The sequence below is a fragment of the Atheta coriaria genome, unplaced genomic scaffold (genome assembly GCF_025399875.1).
Source record: "Atheta coriaria isolate IRGN ID8LTWV9N9 unplaced genomic scaffold, Caltech_Dcor_3.1 hic_scaffold_9_pilon, whole genome shotgun sequence".
NCBI classification, from domain to species: domain Eukaryota; kingdom Metazoa; phylum Arthropoda; class Insecta; order Coleoptera; family Staphylinidae; genus Dalotia; species Dalotia coriaria.
In genome coordinates this window covers 14,197,470-14,216,708 of record NW_027045451.1, presented here as the reverse complement: position 1 = coordinate 14,216,708, position 19,239 = coordinate 14,197,470, and the positions used below count along the sequence as shown (strand labels likewise).

Below are 19,239 nucleotides of genomic sequence, written 5' to 3'. Positions count from 1 at the left end.
TACATATATCGTTTATATCAGTTGCTATTTCTATATTTTTTATCATACCATTTCATTGCATACATAAATGTATTTTTCGCATCAAACAATAGCGTACACGTAAAAATTAGGAAAACACACAGACTGAAATTGATCTACTTAAAAATAAATATCACAAAGAAATAATTGATTATTATGTTTCCAAATACAAAAATATATATCTAACAAAAAAAACTAACAGTATTATGGAATCCAATGCATTGGTAGTTATTATCACAATACCAACAGCCTTTTCAATTCAATAATCGTGAATTTACAATTCATCTAACACATTCTAAAAACTACCAATAAACATTACGTTTTCCTACAAACAAATTGGTATCTTAAACAATTGGTAATATACGTAGCACTAAAATAGACTAACCACTCTAAAATTGTTAAATTAACAAATCACAACTACAGAAATTAATCAAAGAACTTCAGCTTTATCAATCGAATGAGTCTAATGGATGCAAGTTTATTATGCAAAGTACGTAGCATAAAAGCCATTCTAGAGCAGTGAACTTAGCGTGTATTAAAACTTGCAAATTTTAAATGTAACTACGCAACTTGCAATAGTATTGTTTAGTCAGCAAGAGACACCAATATGTTTAATTTGAAAGTTACACACTTTAGCTTTTCATTTTGAATAAGTTACGAATGAAATTTCTTCTTTTTAATATTGAATAATGCGACGTTAATTTAGTAAATGCGCCCCGCAATTCACCGACGACAACATTTCCCTATTTAGAGCGCCGGCAAATCATCGACAATTGGCATTGGTGCACGCCAGTAAATAAACGTAGAGTAGTCATTTGCAGGATCACGAACATGTGGAAAGAGTTGATCGACAATGACGCTCATGTTCGCATAACTGCAAAAGAGAAAATGCACACAGTATTAATATTATGCTAAACAAATTCGCCACACGAAATTCAATGCAAACTCATCACTAACGCTTACCGATTCAAACAAATGCGTTGCTTGTGTGGACGTGCAGAATATTGCAGAGCATTGTGGGTTTCGTTGATTATTTTTATAGTTTGCCAAAATATCTACTTTGTTTTACATTACAATTATCGAACATGAAATAAAAGGAACATTTGCCTACACGAATGCTAGCCGCCACCACATGTTAGTTATTTAAATATAATACAAGCACTAAAAGATGCACATAAAACAAGCACTTAAAGATGCACATAAAACAAGAACTTAAAGTTGCACATAAAACAAATCAGTCAAACATGCTTAATTAATATAATGATATGATCTTATTGCAAATGTTCCATTTGTTTCCCATGCTAACACAGTGGTCATGGCAAATATCAGCTAATATTATATTAAAACATTACTATCAAAAATATCAATTTATTTTATGCTTGATACTTTGTTCACATGACTAGTGCTTTTTGTTAGCTTATAACAAAAGATGACTACAAACAAGTTTGCACAAGTTAAAAAGAAGTAAAACTTTTTATGTCATCTTGTAAAATTATCTACGCGTAATAACATTAACAATATATCAGTTTCGATCATCACAGCTAAGTTTAATACATTGCAATTGCATATTTTGTAATTTATAAATGCAATTGATCAATGTTTCGCGATCACGTTTTGTTCAAAATTTCGTTTAAACTCATTAACTAGTCAGACGACGAGTCTGTATCGTCAATCTCGTCATCGTCAATGTCAATTGAGAAAATTTTATTAAAGATTGGTGGAAATACGTCATTGACAACCAACGATTGGCCGGAATAACTGTAAAAATTAAAAGAAACATACCAAAACTTAATAGAATCACTTATAATGACAACATATTTCCATGCACCTGTCCCCACATTTATACTACAAACTAAAATTAAATATACATTTAAACTCCTCTGTACCGAACTGGCCCTTATATTATAAGTAATAAACTGAATAATAAACACATACCTTGATTGGAAAGTCTGAGTCAACTCATGTTTGAGCTCTCCCTTCGAGTTTATCGTGAAAATGCGCACAATTGGAATGCCAACAGCGGTGTAAGCCCAAACATCCTGTAATAACATTAATTAGAGCAACTTTTAAATAAAAATAAATTTATTCACACATACATTAATTCGATTTCCATATCCAGCATAAAACGGATCAGAGTCCGGCGGAAAGAGAGCCTTAATATCACTCATGCACGAAATCTTAAACCGTTCCGGTTTCTTTTCAATTACTTCGCGATGAAAGGCGGTGATCAGCGATGTCGGATTCAGTAACACAGGACCGTCCGGCATATATAGATCACCTTGCTTGATAGATTTGAGGTAGTCACGCGTAGTGCGTGCTTGGCCAATTGCACGGGCTGACAAATACAACAATTTATAACCGTTGTCTTTGATCTTATTGAAGAGTTGCGCAACTCCAGTCTGAGCCCAATCAGCTCCAACAATCGGCAAAATGTGTCCCAAGACGTCTGACCTTTATTAAATAATACATTTGAACAGTCGTAAAAATAGTCATTAAAATAATGGCTAAACACTTACTTGGTAATTGTGCCATCAATATCGGAAATGACAATTTTATCATCCCACTTCCAGCGATAAATGTGACACTTGCATCTGGTCGTTCCTTGGTATGCAGTGGTAACCGAAAATTCCACTTCGTTCATACCGGCTCTCAGATTTAACTTTGCCTTTTCATAAAAATTAGCATATGTACTTAAAATATAAATTTACGTTATTCAAATTACTTACAATTTGGTTGGAACTTAATCTCAAAGTCTTGCGGCACTTCTCGCCAAGACCACACATGTTTGACTCAGGTGAATCAGACAATCCTTTTTCTTCACAACCAGAATCTTTACTACTATCGATAGGAGTCATAGTAGTTGCGATAGCTTCGGTTTTCGTTGCAGGCGCCTCCTCCACTTTGATTGATTCCAGTTCAGGCAGCTTATCCGCTGTCTCAGTAACTGGAGTGGTTTCCCTAGAATTACGACCACGTCGCCAACTCCACCAATACGACCGCTGTTCTGTTTTCGGCTCTTTTTCAGGCGTAGGATTGTTGTTATTGTTAACTGGCATATGAATATTCACCAATTGCTCAACGGTGGACTAAATTGTTAATCACAGAATTAAATAAATCTTGTTTAGAAAGCAAAAAAAAAAACTTACTTGAGGCAGGGGTCGTTGATAAATAATGAGACTAGAAATGATCGGCGCTGCAACTTTCCATGTGTAGTACTTCTTCTTGATCCGCACCACAAGACTCTCCGACTCGAACAATGACGGATTGTTGCAAAGATCGCTGAAGGCCACTACATGACGAATAAAGTTGTCATCGGTCGGTTCAGGATCCCATCCACACATCGAAATGGAAATATCATGCATATACGATTGAGCACTGTTCAAAAGCAAGAAATTAGTAATTTTAGAAAAGGTAGAAAGGAACATATTTTGCTTACAGTTTGTTTTGTTCGTCAAAATCAGAGTCAATCGATTTGGAACCCTCGGCGCTGTTAGGACTCTGCGTTAATGATGGTCCATTCCCTGATTCACAATCCATGTCTGCATCTGAACGGTAAATACACATAACATCGATATTACAAGACACACCACACGCAAGCAGAAACCCATCATAGCTACACAATTCACATGCTCAACAAATAACGTGCTCAAACTGTTCTTGTTACCTGTGTTACGCTTGTAGTTATTTGTAGTAAAGTACAGCGAAGCGACTTCCGGCTCAATCGCGCCCGAGCTGATATCAGCAAGGTAAACACCGTCGGTTTTGCTGTTGCGATGTCGATGCTTGTTTTGTTTCATAAATGAAAACACGTGACTCAACATCGACTGTTGATCCTGATTGGGGTCGACATCGCCGGCATTTTCCGTTGTCGGCGACATTTGTTGAGTCATATTCTTAGGGAATTCACCCCAGGCCCAGCTTTGGCTTGGATTTGATGTCGGCGCCTTGCCATCTTCTGTATTCATATAACATGCACATACAACATAAATATTTAGAAGGAAAATAATTTGTTAAATTAAATTCACCTTTACTTTTCTGTACTTCAAATTCAGTATCAGACTGTACAGATTCGACGTGAATCGGAGTATTAGGCCTTGAATCAGCCGGATTGGTAGTGAGCTCGGTGTCACTGAAAAAGTGAAAATCTGGATCCATAGGAACTTTGCGGCTGGTGTTGGAGCTGGTCGAAACAGTATTTTCCTCCGCCTTGCTGCCTTCTTTTAGATCCGTCTCAGACGGGCTGCTTTCCATCGAACTGCGATCTGTGTTTGAGTCGTTACCTTTAGGTTCAAGCTGCAATTCCGGTGCGTCCATAGTAGGCTGTTCGACAGATGAAACTTTACGCTGAGAATTCTTCTTCTTCATAACACTTTTCTTTCTGCGCTTCTTCTTGCTACTCTTTGATTCGTTAGAAGTATCTTCATTCTTGGGTGTCACTACAGGTGCAGGTGTAGTGAGAACAGTTGGTACTACAGGAGTACCAGTTATTCCTTCTTCTTTCGGTGTTGACGGTTGAGTTTTCTCGCCATCAAGACTGTCCATCTTAAAAATAGTATCGGAAACTTCATCCTTCTGCGTGAGATCATCCGCACTCCCTTTGGTATTAGATTGTAGAGACAAAGTCAAGTCTTCCATGGAAGCTTCTGCCCAATCTAAATTTCCCAAACCAATTTGGCGCTTGATAAAGTCCCGACCGCGCTTCTTCTCATTATCATTGTCGGCAGTATAGCGACGTTTGCTGTAATCGTTGGCTTGATTCTCCAAGTTTTCAATATCAATGATGCTCTGCACAGGTTTTTTATCACCAAGATCAAAACTATTGCGACGGCGTCCCTAAAAATAGGTAGAATTAACATCAATAAGGTTGCTGCTACGTATAACTGTGTACTACTGTCTAGCCTCTAGAGTCTGTTGAACGCATGACCTCATTTTTAGATTTATATATTAATCAACGTGTTGTCTGTTGACGTACTAGCGAAAAAAAAGCCGCAAGCAATATATACCTGCGAATTATAGAGTTCTTCAAAATGCGAAACCGGAATTGGCGAAGTTGCCAAATGTTCGGGGATGTCCTCATTGTCAGAGTCGAGCACCTCCTCGACGAAAAACGCTTCGCCACTTTCACCTAGTTTCATATGTATATCTTGAGGTTCTCCGTTGATCTCGATATCGACCTGAAACCCATCCACAATAAACCAAATTAAAATCCTTTCTTTTCATTTCGCATTCAAATTTCGGTATTCAAATTAACCTACCACTTTTTCTCGGCTTCGAAGCACGCCAATCTTGCCAAAGCGTACGTGAAACGGCGAGCAGTTGAACGTGCCATCCGGCAGCTCAACGACGACGACATCGATTGCGCCGGTGAGTGTAGCGCCATTGATTTCATTGTAAAATTCCTTAAAGTTATTTAACACCCGGCCGATGTAGTTCATAGACATCTTGGTCGGTGGGATTGGTGCACGTTGGGATTATGTAATTGATTTTGATTATTTTGCACCCAGACACATTCTAATCGTCAATTTCTTCAGATTTTGAGAACATACCTGTAACAAAATAAAGTTCTAGCATGAAACAAACATCAAACTTATCAGTAAATAAATAATAGATGTTTTATGATTCTAAATCTGAACAAAGAAACGTCGACCTTTTGCGTATGACGCACACTAATGACTATAATTGTTAAATGTACATATAAGCGAAATAGTTTTATTTTGCAATGCCTACATGCATTGCCTCGAACGGAACAAATTGTAAACACAAAGAATAACTTATTAAATTCTTCGAATCTCAAAAAACAAAGTCCAAAACATTACATTTTCGTGATCAACAAACCACGATTAAAACAATCGAGACGAGTGATAAAACTTTTTTTTAAATCACTAAAATCATCTCCTAGAAAAGGTTCTTGAACTTTAGTCTACTATTGTCATAGAAATGGGCACATATTCGGTTTAGTTTCGATACACGCTATGAATATCGATTACACACATTAAACCTATTTTAAGATATGCAGGTTTTTAAATAACTTAAAATGTTTTTGTTTTGTAAATAACTTGAAAATGACTGATTGAATTTAAAGACAAATTACTTACAGTTTTCAAACACGAACAACATACGTTCGCCAAGATTTGAAAGTTATTGCAACACGCGCGAAATATAAGTCCAAATATTGACAAACTTCACAGTTGCAAAACTTGAATGCTTAAACTATAATTAAATTTATTGCACATTCACGGTTCGCATAAAACTTGATGCAAAAATCAGTCTTTTAAAATTTCAAAGTGATAACCTAAAACTATTTAACACTATATAACAACTAGAAGTTCTTTATAAGCCACTTGTATGACTTTTGATTAGTTTGTTTAAATTGCGTTTGGTTGGTTGTAGCGTAGCTGCGTTCGCACTCGAGTTCGAAGATCGACTGGTTTTACTTTCGCTCCGCGCGCACATTTATAAAATCGTATTGCGCGACTTGGTGGCTCGTCACACACAATCGTGCGATAGATAATGGCTGAACACGACACCTCGTTACGTCGCGTCGCGATTGTGTGAGAATAATATGCGTGCAAATTTGAATCGGACGGTTCATAACTGTGTTTATCACCTTACTAACATTTATATATGCAGTGCAAACTGCGCTCAATCATAAATACAAATACTTTTAAAAATTATCCTCAATGGCGTACAATAGATTCGCATATTCGTCACATTTATAGAGTAATCTACACTGCCTCGTCATTGTTCCATAATTTGTGATACCAAAAAGATATACATTTAATCAGTTATTACTGATAATATAGAAATTCCACAATATAATTTGACCTTTCATTTATATCATTGACGTAAAGAATTGATTTGTTGCTCATAAGAAAGTACAATAATTTTCCATTACAAACATAATAATTGATACACCAAAATCACACCTAAAAACACACTGTATAAAAATTTCGATTAAGTAAATGATTAAATGACGATTTCCAGTAACAATACACAAATTACTTACGGTTAAGTAAGTCTGGTTATAAATAGCACGAAATTCGATTCAATAATAATATAAGCAGTTAAGTGTACTTTCATTCAATAACAAGAACGAATATAACTTCATAAAAGCTATGATTCCATTGAACTACCTATGAATGCGTATAGAGTTCAAATAGATATTGAGTTCTTAGTTTAACGATTCTGGGGAGTCGGCGATGCATTGACTCGTGCTTTGCAAGCAGCTGATTTAACTTTTAAATTGACTTCACAGATTGCAGTAACTTTTCGAGTCATACTGCCGCACATATCAACTGTAATGTTAATTAAGAATACAAGTTGCGAGTTGTAACACTCTCTATTTCAGCTATTTACTATTAAACTCCTGTAATTTTCACTTTGTAATTATGGTTATATTAAACGATCCATTGCGCAATAATATGTATATTGTATGTCAGTGGCAGTTGGAAATTATAAGGAAGTAAACAAGCTTCGAATGCAGTAAGAAGTAAGATATTTTGTTTCTTTAAATAAATTAATATCGTGTGATTTAATCGGAAGTCATGGGTCTGAAGTCTGCGCAGCCGTGGTTTAACAGCATTTTCTGCCGTAAATGTTAAACTCTATTTGTCATATGAAAGCACAATAATGCTGTTAATAATGAATAATGAATCAATAATGAAGTTACATAAATAATGCCAAAAAGCTGAACATTTCAAGAGATTTTTTTAAACCTTCAATCAAGCGACTCAAATACTTTACAAATATTTTAACAAAAATAAAGCTTGGTAGTAACTTATTTCTTACTTCGTGGAAAACGAAAAAATTGCAAAATTTTTGTAAAATTTCATTTATTCCGAATTAAAAGATTAAATTAAATCCTTCCTACTTAAAACTAATACAATATATAACAGAAAACAAACTTTTATAACGCAATTTTGAGAGTTAATGTGCGTTTATTTATTTAATGTTAATGTGCGAAAATATTTTCCCGTTCGCAAACTTTGCAACTACTCCTACGCATATCATTGGTTAAAAAACATGTTATTAAAGCAACGTAGTTGATGTATGCTTTGTTATGGTTGATTATTAGATAACAGATTACATTGGCATTATTCCAATATTAATCATTAAGTACCTATATCTATGTACCTATCGTTTATTGCAAATAAAAAATAACGAAAAAAACACTCATGATTGATGGTCATCAGTATTTTTGTTATTCGATGTACTTATTAGGTTGTTATATTTTCAATCGAAGCATGTTACGTAATTACGTCGAAATAAAATTCGTATGAAATTGGCAATTCGCAAAAATGTACCTTATAATCATTCTGAGTGATCCTTCATCGATTTTGTACACATCACGCGATTACATATTATTATTCCGAAGGCTCCTAATTCACAATAGAATAAATTAAAATATTGAATTCAATTTCGACAAATAATTGGGTTTACGTTTGACGCTATGACGTTTTGCAAATTACAAACGTAAACAACGTACTTAAAAATGGACTCATAAACCGAAGGACACAATCGTGCGCACATGACGCACATCCTTCGCTTAAACAGTCAAATGCATCAATTTGTTTTGTTCTGCGAGCGCTAAATATATTGCACAAATCAAAAATCAAGACAAAAATCTAAACAATAATAACATTAAGATAAAAAATAAACGTATTTCATCTGGTGACACATATTATATAATAGGCATTGCGGAATATACAAACCAAACAAACCATAAAGGCAAAGTAAATGTAGAGTAGAATGTGGAAGCAAACATAAAAACATATCAGTTGTCATCAAGACTACTAACCATTCAATTTTTTATGCACTATAATGATTTTTAAATGTTTAAAAGTGCCTGATATGTAAATTTGACCTATAAAAACAAAACAGAATTTCTACGGCGTATTTTATATCATAACAATTTATAATTGAATGCTGTCCTTGAAAAACGTGCAAATTCCCATTCAAATGCTAACTCACAATATGCAAACTATTTGCAATATAAACAAACAGGAAACGTTTTGCGCACTTATAACATCCTTAACCCATGTTGAAGATTTCGGTCACTTAAAAAATTTGAGTATCCACTTAATACACGGTAGATCACACAGTTAAAGATAAAGTAACCTTGAAAATTTAAATTTGCACAACAAACATTTCGGCCTACTCTGTGTGCGGTGCGCGTGGCACGCCGATGGTGAACTCTACTAGACGAGCCCACGTTGCACACATAAAATTGTGTTTACTACGAAAATGCTACACAGTGTGAACATTAATTTGCCGACATTCTCAAACTTAACATTCTCAAAATAATAAATGCCTCCTGTTTACAAGTTATCTCAAGGAAACGTACTTTTTTGTCAATATTTGCATTTGGAATTTTAAAAATATACAAAGATAGTAAGTAAAAACAACCGCGGGTCCTTTGGATATACCGAAAATTGTCAAGTATCTCTAGTTTCAAGCTAAGCCTAAAGTCAAGTTACTACTCATTTAACATTCATAGTACTACACCTGCAAAACTGACGTATGGCGCGTTCTTGAGTAGACCAATCAACCGCGAGTTTCACGAACATGCCGCTTTTTTCGACGAATCGCAGCTCAGGAATTTCTCATACGTTCTCAGTTCATTTCATTCAAAATACAGGCACCACAAATTCTATAAACAAGCGATTAAATGATCTGACACTATATTCGATTTATATTAATATACGCATGAGAGCAGTATAAAACATTTGTTTATGTCAAACACACGTTAAATATTTGTCTGATACAATTCTGAAACTATAGATTTCAAGGCAGTGTAAATATGTGATTATGAATTTGAATACATTATCAGTATGTTTGACGCATTAAAACAAGTTACTGCGATATTCTACATGGCATACCGCGTTTGCGTAGATAAATACAATAAATAATAAAATCATAATTCTAATAAACAAAGTTAACGAAACACATGCCATGATATACTCTATTTTGAAAACTACATTATCTGCTTTTGAGCTTCCTGTTATTTTTAAAACCGTATCAATTTGTTTATAAATACATTGTAGATTAAAAAACAAACACATCTAAATTTGTTTGCTTCTATTTAGTACTCAATAGAAATTGACTTTGTAGTAGTGACAAATATGCGTTCGCATATTCCACGTTTTGTGCATCAGCGAAGGTTCGGTTCAAGTGAGTTTATCGGCTGAGTTCTATTTGTAAATTCAAATTATGCAAAACATTAAAAACATTAATACCACACATGGATCTAGTTTTTAGACAAAAACAACATAAATTATGTATTGTATTGGTTACACACTTATTATGAAGGTAAAATGCTATGAATGTAAAACAAGTTCGAATAAATAATGAAAACGCATAGAAAACTCTATACTCAGGCGAATATCCAAAATTAATTTAATTGCCCTGTTCAAGATATACATAACTAATTAATTAAAACAATAATTAAACAAATAATTAAATAAATTGTGTAGCATGTCGATAAATAAAATGACAAGATTGCATTATATCCAATTCAAGAACTGTTTGCACGTGTAGACACAGATGAAACGTAACATCTCAACATGCGTTTATTTATTCTTCTTTTATTACCAAATAGTTTGCCAAACAAATGTGTCACATATCAACCTACAGTTCGCAACAACCTACTGCGGCCAGTCCTACGTGAGACGCACATTATTGCGAGACGCAGAAGATTCACAAATAATTTTGGCACGTGTCGCCGTCTGAGCGCCGAAAAATAAAACGCTTTCTTTAAACTTGAAACGAAACACTTTTCATGACTGCCCACATGATCAGAAACTGTTGAAGGATTTCTGTAACTATGTAAACAATTTGCAATGCCAACAAATTAGTAAATATTTTTAATAAATCTTCGAGTAGAATGAGTGAGTACGGTGAGAATGATCGTATAGGTAGTTATTAATTATTTATTTTAATTAAATATTTTATAAGAAATAGACGAAGTTACTGACGATGCCTTCGAGGCAAAACATGTATTCCTCGAAACAAAATGTAATTCACTCACTTCACGTACAATCTTAAATAAATTAAATTCTCTATAGTTTTCATACCTAAAATTTCTTAGATTAAAGCAATATTTGGCATATGTAAAAAATAATTGAACTATGTTGTTTGTGCAAAGGTTCAACCGAGCATAAACGTTCCAATATAATACAATAACATACATTAGGCGTATTGAGCTCCCGCCACCAATAACAAACAACCGGTCTCAAATTGATGTTACCTTGGTCGTGACTCCGAGTAACATTGTACCGCCTCTTTAGATAGACACTAAAATAAACAAGTATAGCAAAAACATGGCGTGCGTAGCACACAAACAAAACATAATATAGTCCAAGACGACGTCATGTTATTAATGATATTTATTATTATTATACATATATATAAAACTATAGTCAACTAGGTACAACCTAAATTTTGGAAGATAAATGACTTTATAAACACAAAATTTTCAAAGCCAAGCAAAAATGACTAGGTCTACTGGTGCAAATTTAGCTTTTTCATATTTCCTTGGCACGTTTGCAATCTTTCGAGATGTGTGTGCCAGCATCCTACAATGAGCTATATCTGGCCTAATTCCAAACCGGAAATGAACACGTATCAACTCATATGTTTGGTTCATACTCGCGTAATGAAAGGGATAAAATCAAAGTCAGCTAAGTTAATAGAAAATAGTTGAAAACATTTAAAGAAAGTATAAGCTTGCTACACTACCGGCAGCTTTGCATATACGTAGATATTTGTTGCAATATTTGCAATTTTACTAAATTAGATTTAAAAAATGAAAAAACATAAATCTATTAAACTTCTGCAGTACACCAGTTGTTTAACAAGTACATGTAATCCTTATAATATTGCACAATCCTTATGCAACTGCGTGGAGAGCATTTCCCCTCCAACATGGCTTATTCCATCCGATACATCGCCAACGTTGTGAATAATATATCGCATGTGTGCTTACATTGAAACGTACATCAAACGAATTCCGAAAATGTGATCCCATGAGTCACCGCCCGAACAAGTTTTTATGAATTCGCGTCGTTGTCAAGGGTCGCCTCGTCTGGAAAATTACCACCTGATTTGGTTTCTCGTCTGTCATACTCTGTTGTACTCTTTGTCAACGTCTTTTACAGTTATAATGCTATTGTATCGCAATTGTATATATGTAGGTATAATATAGTTACCATGCCCGTAGAATTCTTTTTTAATACTTATTGATTAAAATAGAAATTTAACTAGGCACGTATTCGTTTTCGTTACATTTCATGAGGATGCATTACGTTACTATGCTACTTATCAAGAATTACTTGCAAAATTCTTGTCTTGTCACCACTGATAAACCAGAGACAAATTATCCGAATAAAAATGTAATGAAATGCGTGCAGATCGGCATCATAATCATCATAAACACACCCAACACACCCCCTTCGGTAGTGAGTGTCCAAGTGGGAAAATTTCGCCGGCATTATTGATCAAAACACCTGACAACCCGACGCGCAAGTAGCTCCGCCAGTCTGCAAGGCAATATAATACTGTCACAGCTGAGAGGGTTATGTTTATGAATCACGTCTTCGCTCAACCTTGACGTTATTGACGAGCCACGAGACAATCGTCTTTTAGGCTAATATGTGGATGATAAATACAGGTATTGGACTTACGTGATGGGGCAAATAAAGCAGTAGGAATTTTCCAAAAAAAAACTGTTCACCAAATAACGTTGCTCACGACCACACTCAACCACACATTGTTACTGACTGAAAATCTGACTGAAATGAAGTGAGACGTGTGGATGACAAGAAAAGAGAAATAACTAGTTCTGGAATTAACGTGGTAGCGACATCTATTGTAGCCTTATTCATATTAAAGTTAAAAGACTCACCACAGATTATACACTGACGACTACTTTCCTGCCGGACTTTATTGATATAAACAAAACTCATTCTTTTCCCACAAAACAATACATTCAAGAAATCATAGTTTTATAACGAGATTTATATAAAATCTAAAATGGTATCGCTAACAAGCCTCTAAATAATTACAATTGAATAATCAATTATTTAACAATTTTGAATTTATATGAAAATAATACAACAGATTAGAAGTTCTTCGCGAGGACTTGCCATAAAACATTCAAAACCATTGCAAAATCAAAGCAAATGCTCGTCAAGCCAAATGTGGGTAGTTGTAGTGGCTGACCAAGTGGTTGCTGCTGCCTAGAATATAAAATATGCTACCTACTACAATAAAAATAATACAAGAACAGTACAAGCTAAAAAAATAAATTGAAATATGACAAAATCAAAAATAAAGGCGTTTACAAAACAAAAAGCAAATTTAATAACAGAAATTTATTTGTTATCATAACATTTATTGAAATGTAAAAAAGAGACGCCCCCGCGTGGGATCGAACCACGGACCTTTCGGTTAACAGCCGAACGCGCTGCCGATTGCGCCACGGAGGCCTGTGTCAACGTTGTAAAAAGCAAGTAATCTAAATTAAATATTTAGTCATTATCTATCATATTCATTATGTAGTTATTTTATATAAGCCATTCCTCAAACAATTATCACACCACACTTATATTCACTTTAAAAACAATGTGTTGCTCATTGCTACAAGAAACAATGAGAGGTACGCTAAGAGGAAGACTCAGTATATGTTGTTATCTAGAGTAAAGCTATGATGTTATAACCATTAATATTTAAACATTTTATAACAAAAGTGCACAGAGTGTGATTTTGAATCTCAATTTTGTGATCTCCGGTCGAATAATCCCTTAAAATATATTAATACTTAGTACTTATATTTTGTATGTTGAATGACATCTGAAATCCAAAGTTTAAAATTTCGGTGAAAATCAAAGAAAACTTAATTTTGAATGATTTTGTATTAACTTATATTAATTTTGTATAACTTAATAATGTTCTGGTTTCGAGAGTAGAGTTATATAAAAATTAGTTTCTTGGTGGATTAATTGTTAATGTTAATATCAAAATATATGCATTATCAACTTTATAGCTGCTTAAAATGAGTAGGAGAATTTGAAATATTTTTAACGCGTGGCGGCGGCCATGGTAGCTTGAAGTGGAGAGAGAGTGGTTAAACATGAATGTTGTTGATTCGTAGATACTGCGAGTTGATAAATCCAAAGTCCATCGTTCAACTCTGTCAGTCCTAATCGCCGAATTTACATAATATAACTCTACCCCATACACTGTTCCAGTATATTGTCGTTCGCAGCTTATATTTGGCGTAAAAATGGCACGTGTTCTTGTTGGAGTTAAAAGAGTGATTGACTATGCAGTTAAGGTAACTTATTTGCACTAACCAGCACAACAAAACTAAGCTATCTACTATAAACTATAACAAATAACATTACATCACATGGAAAATGGTTTCTGAAACATTTTTAGATCCGTGTTAAACCTGACAAAACAGGTGTAGTCACAGATGGTGTGAAACATTCAATGAACCCCTTTGATGAGATTGCTGTAGAGGAGGCAGTTCGAATGAAGGAAAAGAAGCTGGCATCAGAAATCATTGCTGTGTCAGTGGGTCCTACACAGAGTCAGGAAGTGATTAGGACTGCACTTGCTATGGGTGTGGACAAAGGTATTCATGTAGAGGTCAGTGGAAAGGATTACGACACTCTGCAGCCCATTCATGTATCTAAAATCTTGGCTGAACTTGCGAAAAAGGAGAAGGTGGATCTGATCATTGTAGGCAAGCAGGCAATTGATGATGATGCCAATCAGACAGCACAAATGACTGCTGCTAATCTTGACTGGCCACAAGCCACTTTTGCATCACAGGTATTAGTTAATATTACATGTAGCTATTAATTGACTATATTCAAAGATATGTTTGGATTATTTAGATAGAAAAAGGTGACAAAGATATGACAGTAAAACGTGAAGTTGATGGTGGTATGGAAACTGTAAAATGCAAGATTCCTGCCGTAATCAGTGCCGATCTGCGACTAAACGAGCCACGTTATGCCACTCTCCCAAACATCATGGTAAATTATTAAAAACATTTCCTTTCGCAGTTTGTTAATCATTATTTTCATACTAGAAAGCCAAGAAGAAACCAATTGCTAAAATGACGCCCAAAGACCTCGGCGTTGATGTAACTCCACGCATTAAAATCCTCAGCGTGGAGGATCCACCAACTCGTCAAGCTGGCGTTGTGCTGCCTGACGTAGACGCTCTTGTTGGAAAACTTAAGGAAGGTGGTCACATTTAAATCATACGAATGTGATGAAAGTGGAATGATTATATTGATGAACGCCAATCATCTTAGAGTAAATAAAAACGACATCTGTGAATGTTTATAACTTGTAAAACAATTTGTACAAATACATATTTGAATACTTTTAATTGTGTCTCATCATCATACAATACTCTACAGTTCGTCTGCGCGAAACAAATAATAATGATGTAGGTAGTGGTACGGCACAGATTACATTCAACAATAAGTCAGTACAGTTAATGAGTCAACAATTTCGGAATCAATACACCGAGATATAACAACATTTTTAACAATCAACAGTTTTACAAAACTAAACAAAAAAGTCAAAATATAGGTGAACATTGTGTAAATATTAACAGAAGTTGAAATTTTGTAATACAATATCGTCTTTTTAGTTGAATTTCTTAAACTATTTATGTATCTTTCTATCAAAGCTAGTTTAATGTTTTTAGTTTCATATAATTTGTGATTTTTTAAGTGGTTCCGCAGCAATATTATGTAAAGTAAAGGATCATGCAGTTTCTTTTTTTGATTAATATGGTTGAGTAATCAACAACTAACATTTTGTAACTAAGCTGTCCATTCGGTTTTGTATCATGTTAATGTTAATGGTTCTAAGACCATTTCCCGGTTTGACTGTTTCCTACTGCACAATCAGCGCAAAGAAAGGAATGTGTCAAGAGTATGATTTAAGAGTATTGTCACACATCATAGCTTCAGTTGTTACAGTTTCTGAAGAATAATGACACCTATTCTAAGCATTATATAGTAAACAGCATCGCTAACAACAATCATTGAGCAGGTCCATTTTAACATATGCATATTAAATCGCAACCTTAGCGTTCACAAATTCAGCCTATGGGAACAATCGGTTTTCTGCACTCGTCGACTTTATAAGTCACTGAAGGTAGAAGATATCATGCCCTAAATAAGTTACACTTACAAATCCATCAAAACTAAATTTAAACAAGTTTAGAGTAGGACCATCCAGTCAAATCTATTATTGCCTGAATGCGTTATAGGCGGACAAGGAGTTTCACACAACTCCCACTTACCGTTGACTTTCTTTTCTACCATCACCAAACTGCAGTATGGTACCTTCTGAATTATTTTCGACATTTCAGATGGACTGCGAATATTCATACCGGTGAGCTGTCGTGTGCATACCTCTATGGTCGCAGCATGACCTACTAATAAGATATTACCCGTTGGATGATTCTTGGCTATCGTTGAAGTCGCTCGATGACTTCTCTCGTAGAACTGTTCGCAATTCTCGCGATTCTTGAACAGTTCCTGTTGCGTGATGATGGACTCATAGTTTTCGTCAATGTTAAACCCGGCTGTTCGGTATTCGTCTGGAGTGAGCCAGCTGGGCGTCGTGTCTTGGTACCACACTAACCACTCGAAAAGTGATGGTTCAACTTTAATACTCACTGTGTCTTTAATACCCAAACCGCTAAGAACAGCATCGCATGTTTGTACGCAGCGTAACGAAGGAGAGGAATATGCGTGAGTAATGGTGACATTGCTGTCAAAAAGGGCTTCACCAACAAGTCGTGCTTGCAGTTGGCCGATATTAGTCAATGGGCAGTCTTTTATGTAGCCTTTTGGTCCATCGGCTCGCGCTGGAATATTCGTAGGCATGTTGAGATCTTTACGGATGTATCCGCCGTTGGCGTCGAAACAGTAGGGAATCCAAGAACCAAAAGTAAAGTCAACGCGTTCGCCATGACGCATTACAAACAGTTTTTGTGTATCTTCATCGGAACTCTAATAAAACCAAAAGGGTTATTATTTTTAAGTAGTCGTTTAACAAAACATATAACTTACTTTGGAAGTATTAGAACAAACTTCTAACAAATTCGATGGATTGTGCACAATGTTTAAATCATTTTCTGTCAAATTTTCACTAACACTGCGCATTATCTCCGTTGATTTCTCATCGTCGTCGGAACTACTTACAATCGGTGTTTTACAATTAGTACTTTTCCGTGTGCTTTCGTCGTCTTCCGGAATATGTGTGAGGGACACTTTTTTATGCAACGTCCATGCATCAGATTCTGCCGTACGTTGCGTGTAACTAGCCGGCAACAGACCAGTTTGTCCCGTTAACCAGGAAGTACCTTCTACCCAGCCATCCGGAGTGGTGGTCAACGCATCACTATTTATGTAAACATAATCGCCTGCTCGTAATTCTAACTCATCATTTTCTATCGGCACATATGGATGCACCACCTTAAAATTAATACAGTTTAGAGAGATCCTAATTAGGCAGCAGGTAGATTACTTACTTTATGAACTTGTTTACCATTAACACGTGGATCCCTAGAATATAAACGAAGTTCCCAAGTAGAACTTAAGCTGGGATCCAACATGTCAACTGTATCTTTTAAACTTGCAAACTGAGAATTTTGAAATTGGTATGCAAGTGTCAAATGCAGTGATTTAACGTGTGGTTCTAAACTAATTGCTGAAAAATGAGCCTTTTATAGAATCAAGAATTAATTTTCAAATAATGCTATTTCCGAATTAAAGTTCCAACTAGTTTTCATTCTAAAAGTACGAATATTAAGCTATACATTATTAGCCATCACCAGTGGAAACTTTTTATTGAAATAGCATGTGTGGGAGTAATAGAGTAAGAGAGTATAGCATACATCGGCTGCCCCTCGGTATACATCTAGCCGTTGTAGTCGAACACCATGGGAAGCAAGCGGTTAATGCATCAATGTGTTCATACGTTTCACTAATAACTGAAAGAAGGCATACAGGTAACCATCCCATTATTAGTTTACAATATATTACATGTCTATCAAAGTGTGCGAAATGTTTTGGTGCGCTTTTCAAGTACCACTTACTTATTACCAATTCTAATATGCCCAAATAATTACATTTATTCTAAAGTATTAACTACACTCACTTGCATTAGAAACTTCCTTAACATATTGCATTGCAATACGTTTTAGGTAATCAGCGTGTTCCTCAGACACAAAAAATCCCATAAAATTCGGGGATGTATATGTTTCTAGTTTGAGTGGTTCACTTATCATGGCACCTTGTTTTTCCATAACAGTCTTTAACATTTGGGCCAAATGGAGTGAATCTTCATCTGGTGCCTAAAGCAAGCAATACACAAATAATAAGTGCCTTAATATAATTTAAAACAATTTACCTTAAAAAATGAAACTAGAGTAATGTGTGGAGTGAAATTATGTGCCCCATTCCATCCACAATGATTCAACGATGCCTCCCAAAAATGTTGAAGTTCATCCAGAAAAGAACCCACTGGGCAGGCATAAAGAATATATTCTCTAGGAGTGGTATCATCAAGGAGTGGATCATTAACATGAGCAAGCAACCAATCAGAAGCCAATTGGACTCCTCGATTGCCAGTGGCAGCTAATGCTTTTTCCCTGTAAGTTTTTTTGTATAAATGAATATTTATTGTTACTGTGAAAACATAAAAAAACATAATAAGTTTATTGTTATTACGCTCTGTGTTTAGGAAATCCCATCTGCAAGAGAATCTGCAATGGTGTCAGATGCTGTTTGGATATCTTCGTCGGCGTAGGGTTACGTCTAGGCGGCAAGGCCGCCATTTCGAAGGGATGCACTCGCACTTATTATAACTCAACTTAATCCGATCGATTCGCTTCACTACGATTTGTTTATGAATGTACCGTTGCTCTAAATTAAATACAAATCTATTTGTTGTTGTGACGTTTGAATGACAGCAACACGGCCAGATAAAGTTGTCAATTTCATACTTGTCACCCAACCTAAATAAAATCTAGGGACAAATTTGACAAAATTTAAATAAAAACAAAATAACATAAACCATTTTTACTCGCAAATAAATATTTCAATATAATTTATTAAATCTATAATGCAACTCTCATAATAATATAGAAAACCGATAAAAATACGCGTTTAGTAACTTTTAAGTT

General features: G+C 35.1%; 3 protein-coding genes and 1 non-coding gene across 9 annotated transcripts; 1 reads left to right on the top strand and 3 right to left on the bottom strand.

Moving 5' to 3' along the window:
- Positions 1 to 11: 11 nt before the first annotated feature.
- On the bottom strand, positions 12 to 12,831 carry Lpin (phosphatidate phosphatase LPIN). Of its 5 annotated transcripts, XR_010549806.1 has the most exons (13): positions 12,699 to 12,831; positions 5,274 to 5,564; positions 5,022 to 5,192; positions 4,044 to 4,851; positions 3,683 to 3,973; positions 3,455 to 3,563; positions 3,165 to 3,393; positions 2,745 to 3,104; positions 2,535 to 2,683; positions 2,115 to 2,469; positions 1,954 to 2,057; positions 982 to 1,776; positions 12 to 892 (listed from the first exon to the last, which is right to left on the bottom strand). XR_010549806.1 is itself a non-coding variant. In XM_065311896.1 (12 exons), the coding sequence occupies exons 2-12, from the start codon at positions 5,457 to 5,459 to the stop codon at positions 766 to 768; spliced, it is 2,889 nt and encodes a 962-aa protein (XP_065167968.1). In that variant the 5' UTR covers positions 5,460 to 5,564; positions 12,699 to 12,831; the 3' UTR covers positions 12 to 765. The 5 variants fall into 5 exon arrangements, 4 of the variants coding, with proteins under 4 accessions (XP_065167968.1, XP_065167971.1, XP_065167970.1 ...); XM_065311896.1 differs by lacking the exon at positions 982 to 1,776; XM_065311899.1 differs by lacking the exon at positions 982 to 1,776 and having other exon boundaries at positions 3,455 to 3,539.
- Positions 12,832 to 13,429: 598 nt separating this feature from the next.
- On the bottom strand, positions 13,430 to 13,502 carry TRNAN-GUU (transfer RNA asparagine (anticodon GUU)). Its single transcript has one exon. It is a non-coding gene; the product is annotated as a tRNA-Asn (tRNA).
- Positions 13,503 to 14,136: 634 nt separating this feature from the next.
- On the top strand, positions 14,137 to 15,420 carry Etfb (Electron transfer flavoprotein beta subunit). Its single transcript, XM_065312573.1, has 4 exons — positions 14,137 to 14,350; positions 14,455 to 14,853; positions 14,919 to 15,059; positions 15,116 to 15,420. The coding sequence occupies exons 1-4, from the start codon at positions 14,300 to 14,302 to the stop codon at positions 15,284 to 15,286; spliced, it is 762 nt and encodes a 253-aa protein (XP_065168645.1). The 5' UTR covers positions 14,137 to 14,299; the 3' UTR covers positions 15,287 to 15,420.
- Positions 15,402 to 19,045, bottom strand: Epp (Ecdysteroid phosphate phosphatase). Of its 2 annotated transcripts, XM_065312569.1 has the most exons (7): positions 18,785 to 19,045; positions 18,465 to 18,705; positions 18,213 to 18,408; positions 17,950 to 18,045; positions 17,584 to 17,762; positions 17,123 to 17,527; positions 15,402 to 17,062 (listed from the first exon to the last, which is right to left on the bottom strand). In XM_065312569.1, exons 1-7 carry the CDS (start codon positions 18,889 to 18,891, stop codon positions 16,265 to 16,267), a joined length of 2,022 nt encoding a protein of 673 aa, XP_065168641.1. In that variant the 5' UTR covers positions 18,892 to 19,045; the 3' UTR covers positions 15,402 to 16,264. The 2 variants fall into 2 exon arrangements, with proteins under 2 accessions (XP_065168641.1, XP_065168642.1); XM_065312570.1 differs by lacking the exon at positions 17,950 to 18,045.
- Between the last annotated feature and the right edge of the window lie 194 nt (positions 19,046 to 19,239).

Bases quoted from the DNA above. Each gene is read 5' to 3' on its own strand.
- Lpin (XM_065311896.1), bottom strand. From the start codon at position 5,459: ATGTCTATGAACTACATCGGCCGGGTGTTAAATAACTTTAAGGAATTT. The intron at 5,193-5,273 runs GTAGGTTAATTT...GATGGGTTTCAG, and splicing joins TTCGAAGCCGAGAAAAAGTG to GTCGATATCGAGATCAACGG. The intron at 3,974-4,043 runs GTGAATTTAATT...ATATGAATACAG, and splicing joins TGAAGTACAGAAAAGTAAAG to AAGATGGCAAGGCGCCGACA.
- Etfb (XM_065312573.1), top strand. From the start codon at position 14,300: ATGGCACGTGTTCTTGTTGGAGTTAAAAGAGTGATTGACTATGCAGTT. The intron at 14,854-14,918 runs GTATTAGTTAAT...TGGATTATTTAG, and splicing joins AAGCCACTTTTGCATCACAG to ATAGAAAAAGGTGACAAAGA. The intron at 15,060-15,115 runs GTAAATTATTAA...TTTTCATACTAG, and splicing joins CCACTCTCCCAAACATCATG to AAAGCCAAGAAGAAACCAAT.
- Epp (XM_065312569.1), bottom strand. From the start codon at position 18,891: ATGGCGGCCTTGCCGCCTAGACGTAACCCTACGCCGACGAAGATATCC. The intron at 18,409-18,464 runs GTAAATTGTTTT...TGCTTGCTTTAG, and splicing joins CTCTAGTTTCATTTTTTAAG to GCACCAGATGAAGATTCACT. The intron at 17,528-17,583 runs GTAAGTAATCTA...ATTAATTTTAAG, and splicing joins ATGGTAAACAAGTTCATAAA to GTGGTGCATCCATATGTGCC.